Source organism: Nicotiana tomentosiformis, chromosome 5 (genome assembly GCF_000390325.3).
Source record: "Nicotiana tomentosiformis chromosome 5, ASM39032v3, whole genome shotgun sequence".
NCBI classification, from domain to species: Eukaryota; Viridiplantae; Streptophyta; class Magnoliopsida; order Solanales; family Solanaceae; genus Nicotiana; species Nicotiana tomentosiformis.
The window spans coordinates 127,888,059-127,901,741 of record NC_090816.1 but is presented as its reverse complement, the minus strand read 5'-3'; the positions used below and the strand labels follow the sequence as shown (position 1 = coordinate 127,901,741).

Genomic DNA, 13,683 nt, shown 5'->3' with positions numbered 1-13,683 from the left:
TATAAAATGGCCTTATCATACAATTGATTCCGTTTGGATTATGTTTCGGTTTTGAGGTGTCAAATTAATACGTTACATCATGTGTTTCATGCGATGAAATTGAAAAAGTAAACTACAAAATTTATATTTGTATGAAATAATTTTCGAAAAAAGACAAGAAGTGTTCTTATTAGTTGATCTTAAGGACAATGATTTAAAGGTGAAAATATATGATAAAGTTATCGCACAAAGAAATACTCCACTACTTGTGTTTGAAAAAGTAAAACAGTGAAAATATATGACAAACTTAACGTGCAAAAACAATAATTAGTTTAAATATTTTCAAGTTGTGGTAGCTAAAGAAATACGATTCATATGCGTGTTCAAAGCCAAACATCTTAAGATTTGTACTTAAATTTAGAAGTCTTAATATTAATAAAAAATAAATAAATGAGATTTATTGTGTTTTTAACTCTTAAGGTAATGATATTTGATCGAATACGACTTTTCTCCGGGATGAATTAGATAATTATGTTCTTATTTAGAAGTTTCAAATTTGAGCTTAGAAATTAAGAAATTCATTATAGGAAATGTTTTTCCTTTTTAGTTAATATTATGCACCACGAATATGAATTAACCAGGTAGTAAATTTTGAATATTCATGTATACGCTCAAAACCAAGTTTTGCCATTCATGTGATTAATCGAGATTGGAACATGATGGTCTAAGGTTTATCATTGTAATATCGAGCCATGGTGCGAAGTATATGTTATCGAGCTCGAGACCCAGAGACCGATCAAGATCGAGGTCGGCCAAGATCAAGCTCGAAGACCCAGAGACCGATCAAGATCGAGCCAAAAAATAAAAAAAGTCGTTATAGCTGCCATTAGAGAAAGAATCTCGGCGGAAATCACTGCACAAATCAAAGAGAGATTAATTAATTAATCTATCATGGGATCCCCACTATGTATTTTTAATTATATCCAAAATAGGATTTTTCCACTATATTAAGGGTTGTTATCACTTGGAGAAGGGGGATGAGATTCATTAAGATTTATAGATCACCAAGAAAATACTATTCTTTTTTGGGTTTTGATATTGAGTCATATTGTTATTCTTTTAATCACTCTCCATTCAATTTTAAGGGTGATAAAACTTGAAAACTTAGGCTAACTAATTCATTCGGTTTGCGTTCATTTCTTTTACAACTAATTTCGATATTCATTTACTTATTTTTTCCAAATTGTACCAAGTTATACCACGAATACTTAGAATTACGTATAAATTCAATTGCCTATCCGTTTTTCGGATAAACAGTTTGGCGCCCATCGTGGGGCTAAGGATAATAGTGGCTATTTGATACAAATCTCTGTAAAACGCACTATTTTATACTTGCTCTTGGAAGTGTCTTTGATTTCAGGCTAAAAATGACGAACTCTCAGTTAATGACCCTACCTATCGACAACGAATCTGGCCATCAGGATGAGAATAACAACGTGATGCCCGGGGATGAAAGACCACTTGTTGACCCCATTGGAACTCGGGTCGTAGGTCCAATTGATGTTAATTCGCATATGGCCACTGAAGCGAACCAACATTTCGACCCCGAAAATAGCATTCATGGTGGAACTCGATCTGCAGTTCGAAATACCCAAAATATTGGAGAAGACGAGATCAGTCTGCGTATGATTTTCGAAATGTTGCAAGCTCAACAGGTAGCGATAGCTCAGTTGCAGAGCCAAACCCAGACACCGAGCAGACCTGAGCCCGGTGCACCCCAAGAAGTCACCCACAGAATTGGGCCAGCTATAGTAAGGTCAAATGAACAAGGATCGGGGACTAGAAAGATGCTCGAGGAACTGACAAAACGGATAGAGTCAGGAGAAAAGAGGATTGAAGCAAACGACAAGAAAGTAGAAACTTATAATTCCAAGGTTGATCAGATCCCGGGGGCACCACCAATATTGAAGGGTTTGGATTCCAAAAAGTTCGTACAAAAACCTTCCCCCCAGAGAGCAGCTCCCAAACCGATCCCCAAGAAGTTCCGTATGCTCGAGATTCCTAAACATAATAGAACGATCAACTTCAACGAACATGTCACCTCTTACACGTGTGCCATTAAAGGGAACGATCTAGAGGACGATGAGATCGAATCCGTATTATTAAAAAAATTCGGGGAAACCCTGTCAAAGGGAGAAATGATATGGTATCATAATTTACCACCTAACTCTATCGATTCTTTTGTAAAAGCACACGCCTTTAGGTCTGAAAGCACGCGTTGCACTCTTTTTCCCGTCTGAAAGCCACGTTGCCTTAGGTCGCCTTTAGGTGTTCGACCAGAAACAACGATTGATTCTTCGACACGAAGCCTTTAGGTCAGAAAGCATGTGTTTCACTCTTTTTTTCTTAGACCGATTTTGTCCCAAACGGGTTTTCCAACGAGGTTTTTAACGAGGCAACCATTGATCGTGCTATGTTAGAACAATTCAACAGTATCCGAGGCTTCTTTACAATCAACCTCGAATACTGGGGGGCATCGCGAATATCAACTTTGATGCGAGGAAGTTACTTCATGGCAGCAGAGTCTCGATAGGAAAAATTTGTAACAGCTAAATGGTCGAACGAACCATGCCCGCATAGTTTGCTCGAAACCCGACATAGAACATGTACGCATGTATAATCATTTATAAAGAGAAGTATTTTTTCTTTACCAATATTTTTTCTACTTTATAATTTCATACTCTCGATTTATTAGGTAAACAGGCTTAAGGGCCGACCATGACCAAAGTTTGGATGATTACCCCCATGCTCGGGGACTGCCGTTTAAAAAATAAACGAGATCGAATTATTAAAATTCTGAGATCATAAGACCTTTTAGGCAACCCTCGATTTTTATAGGCCACGACCAACCCACTCGGGGACTGACACTTCGGGCAAGCTCGAAGTAAAACGGGAAAATAGCCCAAGGGGCAAATCCCAAACTAAAAAGGCTACGGCCAAATTAACACGGGTCAGAGACGTCCGAATTCCATAACAAAACAGGTCTTCGAATTCTTTCATAAACCGGTTAAAAAGGCTACCCCTGACAAAATCACAAAAGGTTTCGATAATATCAAGCCTCGAAAACTCTAATGAGTACAAAATTGTTCGAACTCTTGAACAATTCCTTATTTCGAGCTAAGATATTATGAGTTTTTTGCAAATACAAATGATAAAAAACTTTGTCAAGCCGAAAAGGGGAGAAAGCTATAAACAACCTTTTTAATAAAAGCCTAAAGGCTACATTACTTCGAGTTCGAGCAAGCACTCACTCGATCGAAAAACCTAAGGGCTATACTAGTTCGGTTACAATCAAATTGTCTAAACCTCGCACACAATTTTATGCTAAGGCATTTTCGACCTTCATAAAATACACAAAAGCAAAGGAAAAACACAAGAATCAAAAGAGCGAGAAAAGCCTTATATATATATTCAAAAGTTTTTTACAAAAGGCCGAATCGGCCACAGAAACGATACAAAAGAAAAACAAGAAACCTAATATCCAAAGTGTCTTAGTCTTCATCGGAGGCTGCGTCCTTGGGATTTTCTCCGTCCTTAAATTCGCTCGAGCTCTCGGAGTCTTCCTCGGGGAAGGCCAGCCTTCGGGCTCTGGTTTTCTCTGCCTTGGCATTTTTAATTTGGCCGCAACATCGAAGCCCTGAGCACTAACCTCCTCAATAGCTTCCCTCCGAGCCTGCCATTTAGCATGTTCGACCATGCTCTTGGCCTTGGCCTAGTTGACCTCAACATCGATCCTGAACTAGGCCACTTTAGCATCAGCTCTTTTATTAGCCTCAGCCACCTCAGATCTGGCTACAGCCACTTCAGATCTGTCTACGACCACCTCAGATATGGCCACTTCGAGTTCGTCCGCCAAGCTTGCCTTATCAGAAGTGGCCAAATCCAATCGATGCTAAAGCTCTTTAATCTTCTCGATCTGCACTGAGGCATTTTCTTTTGCAACCCGAAGCTTGGTCTCAGCCGACTCCAATTGCGCTTGGATGGGCTCCTTTTTCGAGGCAAGGGCATCCATATTCTCTTTGAATTTTTTTGCCTCGGCCAGTAGCTCATCTACCTGCGAATTGAGCCGTCCAATCTGTTCGAGCCTCTGCCGAACCTGCAGAATCGGATCGTTAGTGGTTAATGCAGAATCGGATCGTTAGTGGTTATCTCCAATTCATCTTCACTATCATGAAGAATTCGGAATACCTGCTCAGCTATTTCCTCGTGCTCATCTCGAGCCGTTGCCAAATCTGCCCGAAGCTTCTCACTAAGAAGTTTGTAAGAGTCACTCTTTTCAGAGAGGTTCCGAACTTCGGCCTCGTGCTCCTCCCGGATTCGGAGAAAAGCCTCGTGATGCAACATCGAAGCCTACAAACATAGAAAAAGATGTTAGAATTATCTACGACTCTAAGTGTAAAAGAAACGGCAGAGATATCATCGAAGTTACCTGATTCAGAGCATGTTGAGCCTCGTTGAAAAGGCAAGTGGGTCCTGCCGCATTCATCACGGTTTGATCCTCTTCGGTCACCAAGGACCGAAGGTAACTAGCAATCCCTACAGGGGGAGAGAAAATTTGGCCATCCTCCGGAACGGAGAGAACTATCTTCCGCTTACGATCGGGATTAACACTCGGGGTCATGAATCGGTCCACCAATTTTGGAATTGATAAAGACCTGGTAGAGCCCGACCATGATGCTTTCTTAGGTACCGGTAATCCACCGAACCCGATAATCTCCTCCGAGGCAGCTGACTCGAGCCCATCCAGAAAGTCGTGGATATCAGTCGACTCCTGAATACCCTCGTAAGATCGACCTTCCAACATTTTGGCCTCACGGATCATAGCATCCATAATCTGAGGGGATCCGCTAATATCGATTATCCCGAGCTTATCCATCGAGATATCTTTTACTGCCCGAGAAGTCTTGCCCTCGATCTCCCCTTCAACTATCTCAGCTCGAAACGGGATAGTCTTGGCTTTTCCTTATTCAGGAATTATGGCGAGGGTTCCCTTATCTACCTCCGCCAATTCGGAGGATTGTTGTATCATAACATTAGCCCGTACACAGGCTAATTCCTCTTCTCCTTATTTGGGCTCTTCCCTTAATCGGCGGATCGAGTCCGGAGGCATGATACCGAAGCCCCCTTGGGCTTGCGAGATTTCTTCGCTGATTTTTTCTTTTCTGAGACCAGGGAACTCGGTGCACCTTTTCTCTTCTTCTCTTTAACCTGCTTTGGGGCAGGGACCTCTTCATCACCAGATAGGGGCCTCATGGCAACATCCTTCCCAAGTCCTACAAAGGGAAAATGGGGGGTAAGCAAGTAAAGAAGAACAATAACAAAAAAACTAAGAAAGAGACTTACCATGACCGTGGGCCTCCCATCGACCCTTTGATAGTTCCACCCAAGCGCACGGAGTACGGTCTCTGTAGCACCAGACCTTCAACCCATTGTTTAAGACCCAAAATCGGTTCCGACATCTGAGCCACAACTGTAACAAGAAAGAAAAAGTGGATCAAGAAAATGAAAGGCATTCACAAATTAAAACGCTCGAAGGGAAATAAGTACTCACGGTTCATATTTCATTTCCCAGGAAATGGCATGTCATCGGCAGGGATCAGGTCTGAGGTTTTGACTTGAAAAAATCAACCCATCCAACCTCGATCACGAGTCTCGTCTATACTCGACAACGGCGCTTTGGTGGCTCGGCGAGCAATCTTGATTAACCCTCCTCGATAGAGTCGGGGACTATAAAGGAGTATAAGGTAATCGAGGGTGAAAAGACACCCCTCGATTTTGCTTGAGAAAAATCGAAGAAGAATCACTATTCTCCAAAAAGAAGGGTGGATTTGGCCAAGGGTCACATCGTATCTCTTGCAAAAGGTGACGATAACAGGGTCTAATGGACCCAACGTGAAAGGATAAGTATAAACACTTAAGATCCCTTCCACGTGGGTAGTAATTGATTCTTCAGGAGAGGGACTACCACGTGCTTGTTGCCCAAGTAGCATTCCTGTTTTACTTTATCGAGAATTTTCTCGGTGATTGAATATTGGTACCTCGAGATCGGCTCATATTAGCCCAGTACCAAAAAAGGTTTTTCAACCTTAAAATCGATGACAGTTGAGCACCCTACCGGAACGAATTCCTCAGGGCGAGGCTCCGCCGCATCCTCGCCACCGGCGGGTCGTGATGAAGAAGCGGACTCTTTTTGCGACACCGTTTTGGAGGTTTTCGCCATTTATGAACAAAGGCAACGAGAATTAGGATTGTGTTGAATGTAAAATGTATGAAGCAAAGGGATTTTTTGAAGAAAATACAAGAGTAAGAAAAAGCTTTTGAGTGAAAAATTTGGATAAGGATGAAAGTGTGAATATTTATAGCCTGGTGATGATGGCTCAGAACCGGTAGTGGCCGACCAACAACTGACATGCATTTAATGCCTTGGTAACTGGACCGACTGGACGTTTGTTACATACGTCATAATCGAGCTCGTCGCTGACATCATCATCCACTAAGTTGGAGTCCGGAAATTCATATCGTTTCTCATCACCTTCTTTCCGAGAAACGAGGGGACTATTTGTATACGGTCAAAACCGAGTTTTGCCGTTCGTGTGATTAATCGAGATTGGAACATGATGGTCTGAGGTTCATCATTATAATATCGAGCCATGGTGCAAAGTATATGTTGTCGAGCTCGAGACCTAGAGACCGATCAAGATCGAGGTCGGCCAAGATCAAGTTCGAAGACCCAGAGACCGATCAAGATCGAGCCAAGAAACAAAGAAAGTCATTATAGCCACAATTAGGGGAAGAATCTCGGTGGAAATCACTGTAGAGATTAATTAACTAATCTATCATGGGATCCCCACTATGTATTTTTAATTATATCCAAAATAGGATTTTTTTTCACTATATTAAGGGTTGTTATCACTTGTATAAGGGGGATGAGATTCATTAAGATTCATTAATATTTATAGATCATCAAGGAAATACTATCCTTTTGGGGGGTTTTATATTGAGTCATATTGTTCTTCTTTCAATCACTCTCCATTCAATTTAAGGGTCATAAAACTTGAAGGCTTAGGCTAACTAATTCATTCGGTTTGCGTTCATTTCTTTTACAACTAATTTCAATATTCATTTAGTTATGTTTCCCAATTTGTACCAAGTTATACCACGAATCATTAGAATTACGTATAAATTCAACTGCCTATTCGTTTTTCGGGTAAACAATTTAATAATTTAAAAAACAACATTTATGATAAAGAGAGTTAAGATACACCAATAGAAAAATATGGAGAGAGAAAAACTGCTCCTTACTATAAGTTATTCAGTTCCTAAAGTATGCACCTCAAATTTTTAATTAAGATTAAACAGGTACTTGCCCCGCTAGGAAACCAATAACCTTTGTTGATGTCGATTTATTAAAGGCAAACATCTTTTAGCTCACAGCGAAATTTATTCATATTTGTATACGGTCAAAACAGTTGCCCTTCATATGACTAATCGAGACTGGAACATGATATATCAAGGTTCAACTTTGTGTAATATCAAGCAATGATGCGAAGATTGAGACCAAGCAAGTGCATGATTGGCCAAGATCGAGATGAGCCAGAAAACAAAAAAGCTGGTATATCCGTAATTAGGGCGAGCATCTCGGCGGAAATCCCGACGCATATCAAGGAGAGACCAGTTAATTAATCTATCATAAAATTCCTTATGTATTTAAAATTATAAACAAAGTATGACTTTCCCACTATATAAATGGGGTTTTGCTCATTTGTAGAGGACATTGGGAGGCAATAAAAACAACATATTTACCTTCTTTGAAAGCTGGATTATTTTATTAGTTTATATACTAGCAGAATACTCACTTGTTTCGAGGGTGATCGAAATCGAAGGCCAAAGCTAATTGATTCGTTTGGTTTGCATTTGTCCCTTTATAGTTAATTTCAGTACAGATAAATATATATTTTCTCAGTTTTTATCAAGTTATATCACGTATCCTTAGAGCCACGTATAAATTCAATTGTTATCCATTTTTCGGGTAAACAGTTTGGCGCCCACCGTGGGGCTAAGGATAATAGTGGTTATTTGGTATAAATCTGTGTAAAACACACTATTTTACACTTGTTCTTGGAAGTATCTTTGATTTCAGACTAAAAATGACGAACTCTCAATTAATGGCCCTACATATCGACAATGAATCTGGCCATCAATGTGAGAATAACAACGGGATGCCCGGGGATCTAAGGCCACCAACTGATCCCGTTGGGACTCGGGTCGTGGATTCGATTGACGTTAATTCGCATGTGGCCATCGAAGCGAACCAACATTTCGGTCCCGAAAACAGCATCCATGGTGGAACCCGATCTGCGATTCGAAAGACACAAAATATTGGAGAAGACGGGATCAGCCTGCGTATGATCTTCAAAATGCTACAAGCTCAACATGTGGCGATAGCTCAGTTGTAGAGCCAAACCCAGGCACCGAGCAGGGATGAGCCCGGTCCACCCCAAGAAGTCACCCACAGAACGGGGCTAGCTGTGGTAAGCTCAAATGAACAAGAATCGGGGACTAACCCCGAAATTATAAAAATGCTCGAGGAGATAACAAAACAGATAGACTCAAGGGAAAAGAATATCGAAGCAAATGACAAAAAAATGGAAACTTATAACTCCAGGGTTGATCAAATCCGAGGGGCACCACCAATATTGAAGGGTTTGGATTCCAAAAAGTTCGTACAAAAGCCTTTCCCCCCGAGCGCAGCCCCCAAACCGATCCCCAAGAAGTTCTGCTTGCCCGAGATTCTTAAGTATAATGGAACGACCGACCCCAACGAGCATGTCACTTTTTACACGTGCGCCATTAAAGGACAGCAAGATCGAATCTGTGTTACTAAAGAAATTTGGGGAAACCCTGTCAAAGGGAGCAATGATATGGTATCATAATTTACCACCTAACACTATCGATTCTTTTGCCATGCTTGCAGATTCATTTGTAAAAGAACACGCCGGAGCCATAAAGGTCGAGACTAGGAATTCAGACCTTTTCAAGGTAAAGCAGAAAGATAACGAGATGCTCAGAGAGTTTGTATTTCGTTTCCAAATAAAACGGATGGATCTACCACCGGTCACCGACGATTGGCCCGTTCAAGCTTTCACCCAAGGACTAAATGAACGAAGCTTAGTGGCTTCATAATAGTTGAAGCAGAACTTGACTGAGTACCCGGCTGTTACCTAGGCCGATATACATAATCGATATCAATCAAAGATTAGAGTCGAAGACGACCAGCTGGGGACTCCTTCTGGATCTGTTACCAAAAAGGACATCAATCGAGAACTAAGGTTGAACAGGGATCGAGGCCAAGGCTCTTGAGGGCTGATGAGTAAGAATGGTTTCAACAGGCATACTGGACCAAAGGAAGCACCGCGATTATTAGAGTATAACTTCAATATTGACGCATCTGCCATTGTATCGGCTATCGATCGCACACTAAATGGCCTCGACCTCTGCAGACCGATCCAGCCCAGAGAAACCCCAATCAAGAATGCAAGTATCATGGCACCCATGGCCACAGAACATAAGATTGCAGGCAGTTGAGAGAAGAAGTATCCTGGTTATTCAATGAACGGCACCTTCGGAAGTTTTTAAGTGATCGGGCCAAGAATCACTTCAAAAACAAAGAGTTTAATGGACAAAATGAGCAAGAAGAAAAGCAACACATTATTCGCATGATTATTGGAGGGATCAATGTTCCCCAAGGGCCAGTATTGAAACTCACTAAGGTGTCAATCATAAGGGAGAAGCGATCTCGGGCTCAGGATTACATACCGAAGGAACTTTATCCTTCAATAATGAAGATGCAGAAGGAATCATGTTGCTACATAACGATGCACTAGTAATATATGTACTCGTGAATAAGACTCAAGTTAAGCGTGTATTAATTGATCTAGGTAGTTCGGCCAATATCATTCGATCGAGGGTCGTAGAGTAACTCGATCTACAGGACCAGGTTGTGCCCGCGGCCCTAGTGCTAAACGGATTCAACATGGCATGTGAAACTACTAAGGGCGAGATAACTTTTCTAGTAAATGTGGTCGGGACCATCCAAGAGACGAAGTTCCATGTGATCGAGGGCGACATGAGGTATAACGCCCTATTCGGGAGACCATGGATCCACAACATGAGAGCAGTGCCCTCGACTCTTCACCAGGTCCTGAAATTCCCAACACCAGAGGGAATCAAAATAGTCTACGGGGAGAAACCCGTTGCAAAAGAAATGTTTGTCGTTGACGAAGTAATTCAGATATCAACACTCTCCTCGATAAAGGGGTCAAATTCGAAGGGAAAACGGGAGACCAAATAGCAATTACAAACGCTGGCCTCAACCCAACTAGAGAAGCAGGGGACTGACGAAGATGATGATTATGGGATCCCTCGATCCTTCATAGTCCCCGATAATTCTGACGCTACCAAATCAACGGTCGAAGAGCTGGAGCAAATCATACTAATCGAACATCTGCCCGAATGAAAGGTATACTTGGGCATATGGTTAAATCCCGAGCTCAGGAAAATCCTTATTCAATTTCTTATAGCTAACATGGATTGTTTCGCTTGGTCCCATCTTGACATAACAGGGATCCCTCCGGAAACCACCACCCATAAACTAAGCTTGGACACGAAGTTTCATCCGGTGAAGTAAAAGAGAAGACCCCAGTCCGAGGTTAAACATGCTTTCGTCAAAGACGAGGTAACCAAGCTTCTTAAAATAGGGTCCATCTGTGAGGTAAAATACCCCGAATAGTTAGCAAACGTGGTAGTAGTCCCTTAAAAATGAAACAAAATTAGAATGTGTGTATATTACAAGGATCTAAATAAAGCATGCCCAAAGGATTCTTTTCCTTTGCCTAATATCGATCGCATGATCGATGCCACGGCCGACCACGAGGTCCTCAGTTTTATTGATGCCTATTTCGGGTACAACCAAATACAAATGAACACAGATGATCAGGAAAAGACTTCGTTCATCACTAAATATGGTACCTATTGCTTCAATGTAATGCCATTTGGATTAAAAAATGCTGGTGCCACTTATCAACGCCTAGTAAAACGGATGTTCGAAGAACAAATAGGAAAATCTATGGAAGTTTATATTGATGACATACTAGTTAAGTCTCTGCGAGCAAAGGACCATTTAAAGCACTTGCAGGAAACTCTCAGTATATTGAAGAAATACAACTTGAAGCTGAACACGGAAAAATGCGCATTCGGGGTCGGATCAGGCAAATTTCTCGGGTTCATGGTATCCAACCGAGGAATCGAGATTAATCCCGACAAGATCGAAGCTATCGATGGCATCACAATGGTGAAAGGTCGTGCAGAGGTTAACCGGATGCATGGCCGCACTAGGGATATTCATCTCGAGGTCCTCCGATAAAGGACACCAATTTTTCTCGTTGCTAAAAAAGAAAAATAATTTCACATGGACCTCGAAATGCCAGCAGGCCTTGGAAGAGCTTAAACAGTACTTATCGAGCTCATCGCTGCTTCACACGCCAAAGGAAGACGAATAGCTTTACTTATATTTGGCAGTATCAGAGGTAGCAGTAAATGGAGTCCTAGTCCGAGAAGAACGAGGTACGCAATTTCCCATTTATTATGTCAGCCGGACCTTAGATGAGGCCGAAACTAGATATCCCCACCTAGAATAATTGGCGCTCGCTTTAATAAACACCTCAAGGAAACTAAAACCATACTTTCAATGTCACCCCATATGTGTTGTAAAAACTTATCCGCTTCGAAATATTTTGCATAAACCCGAGCTTTCGGGACGGTTGGCCAAATGGGCCATAGAAATTAGTGGGTATGATATCGAATATCGACCCCGAACAACAATTAAGTCTCAAATTTTGGCAGACTTTGTAGTTGACTTCACGTCGGCCCTAGTACCCGAGGTCGAAAAAGAAATGTTGAAAAATTTGGGTACGTCCTCAGGAATATGGACCCTCTTCACGGACGGTTCTTCGAACGCGAAAGGGTCCGGGCTTGGCATCGTACTAAAACCACCCACATGCAATGTGGTTAGACAATCTATTAGAACTATAAAATTGACTAACAATGAGGTCGAATATGAGGCCATGATTGCAGGTCTCGAACTAGCCAAAGGCTTGGGAGCAGAGGTGATCGAAGCCAAATGTGACTCCCTCCTCGTAGAGAATCAGGCTAACGGAACCTTCGAAGTTAGGAAAGACTGAATGCAAAGATACCTAGATAAGATACAAGTAACTTTGAACCGGTTTAAGGAGTGGACTTTGCAACATGTACCTCGAGACCAGAATAATGAGGCGGATGCCCTCGCAAACTTAGGATCATCGATCGAAGACAACGAGCTCGATTCGAGGGCCGTCGTACAACTCATGAGGTCAGTATTCGAAGAAGGCCACGCCGAGATAAATTTCACAAGCTTGACCTGGGATTGGAGAAACAAATACATAGAATATTTGAAAACCGGAAAGCTTCCATCATATCCAAAAGAATCGAGGTCCAAGCCCACAAAAGCAGCTCGATTCACCTTGTCCGAAGATGGAACCTTGTTTAGAAAATTGTTCGATGGTCCATTAACAATATGTCTGGGACTAAGAGACACCGAGTATGTTCTGAGGAAAGTTCACGAGGGCACTTGCGGGAATCATTCCGGTGTCGAATCATTAATTCAAAAGGTAATCAGAGTCGGTTATTACTGGATCGACATGGAAAAAGATGCCAAAGAGTTTGTCCGAAAATGTGACAAATTCCAAAGGCATGCACAAATGATTCACCAACCCGGGGAACCGCTCCATTTGGTCTTGTCACCATGGCTATTTATGAATTAGGGAATGGACATCGTTGGTCCTCTTTCACGGGCACCAGGTAAAGCTCAATTTATTTTATTTATGACTGAATATTTTTCTAAATGTGTTAAAGCAGAGGCCTTCGAGAAAGTTAAGGAGAATGAAGTCATCGACTTCATTTGGGATCACATCATATGTCGATTCGGATTGCCATCCGAAATTGTGTGTGTTAACGGAAAATAGTTCATCGACGGCAAAATAACCAAATTTCTCGAAGTTCACAAGATCAAAAGAATCCTATCAACACCTTATCATCCCAACGGGATCGGGCAAGCCGAATCGACCAACAAAACCATCATCCGAAATCTTAAGAAGAGGCTAACCGACGCCAAAGCAAAGTGGAAGGAAATTCTACCCGAAGTTCTCTGAGCATACCGCACAACCTCGAAGTCCAGTACCAGGGCTACCCCATTTTCATTAGTTTATGACGCCGAAGCTCTAATACCGGTCGAAGTTAGAGAGCCAAGTATCCGGTCTCGATTTGCAATAAAGGAATCAAATGACGAGGCCATGAATACAAGCCTAGAACTATTGGATGAAAGGCACGAAACAGCCCTCATCGAACTAGCCACCCAAAAGCAATAGATCGAGAGATACTACAATCGAAGAGCCAACCTTCGATATTTTAACGTCGGGGACTTAGTGCTGAGAAAAGTCACCCTCAACACCCGAAATCCCAATGAAGGAAAATTAAGTCTGAATTGGGAAGGACCATACCATATTCTCGAGGTCACTGGGAAAGGGTCCCACAAGCTTGGTACGATGAATG

The 13,683-nt window shown here is 41.9% G+C and overlaps 1 protein-coding gene across 1 annotated transcript; it reads left to right on the top strand.

Annotated features, from left to right (window-relative positions):
- Window positions 1-8,865: 8,865 nt before the first annotated feature.
- On the top strand, window positions 8,866-9,222 carry LOC138893138 (uncharacterized). The gene has a single exon (XM_070176910.1). The coding sequence runs from the start codon at window positions 8,866-8,868 to the stop codon at window positions 9,220-9,222; it is 357 nt and encodes a 118-aa protein (XP_070033011.1).
- Window positions 9,223-13,683: the final 4,461 nt, after the last annotated feature.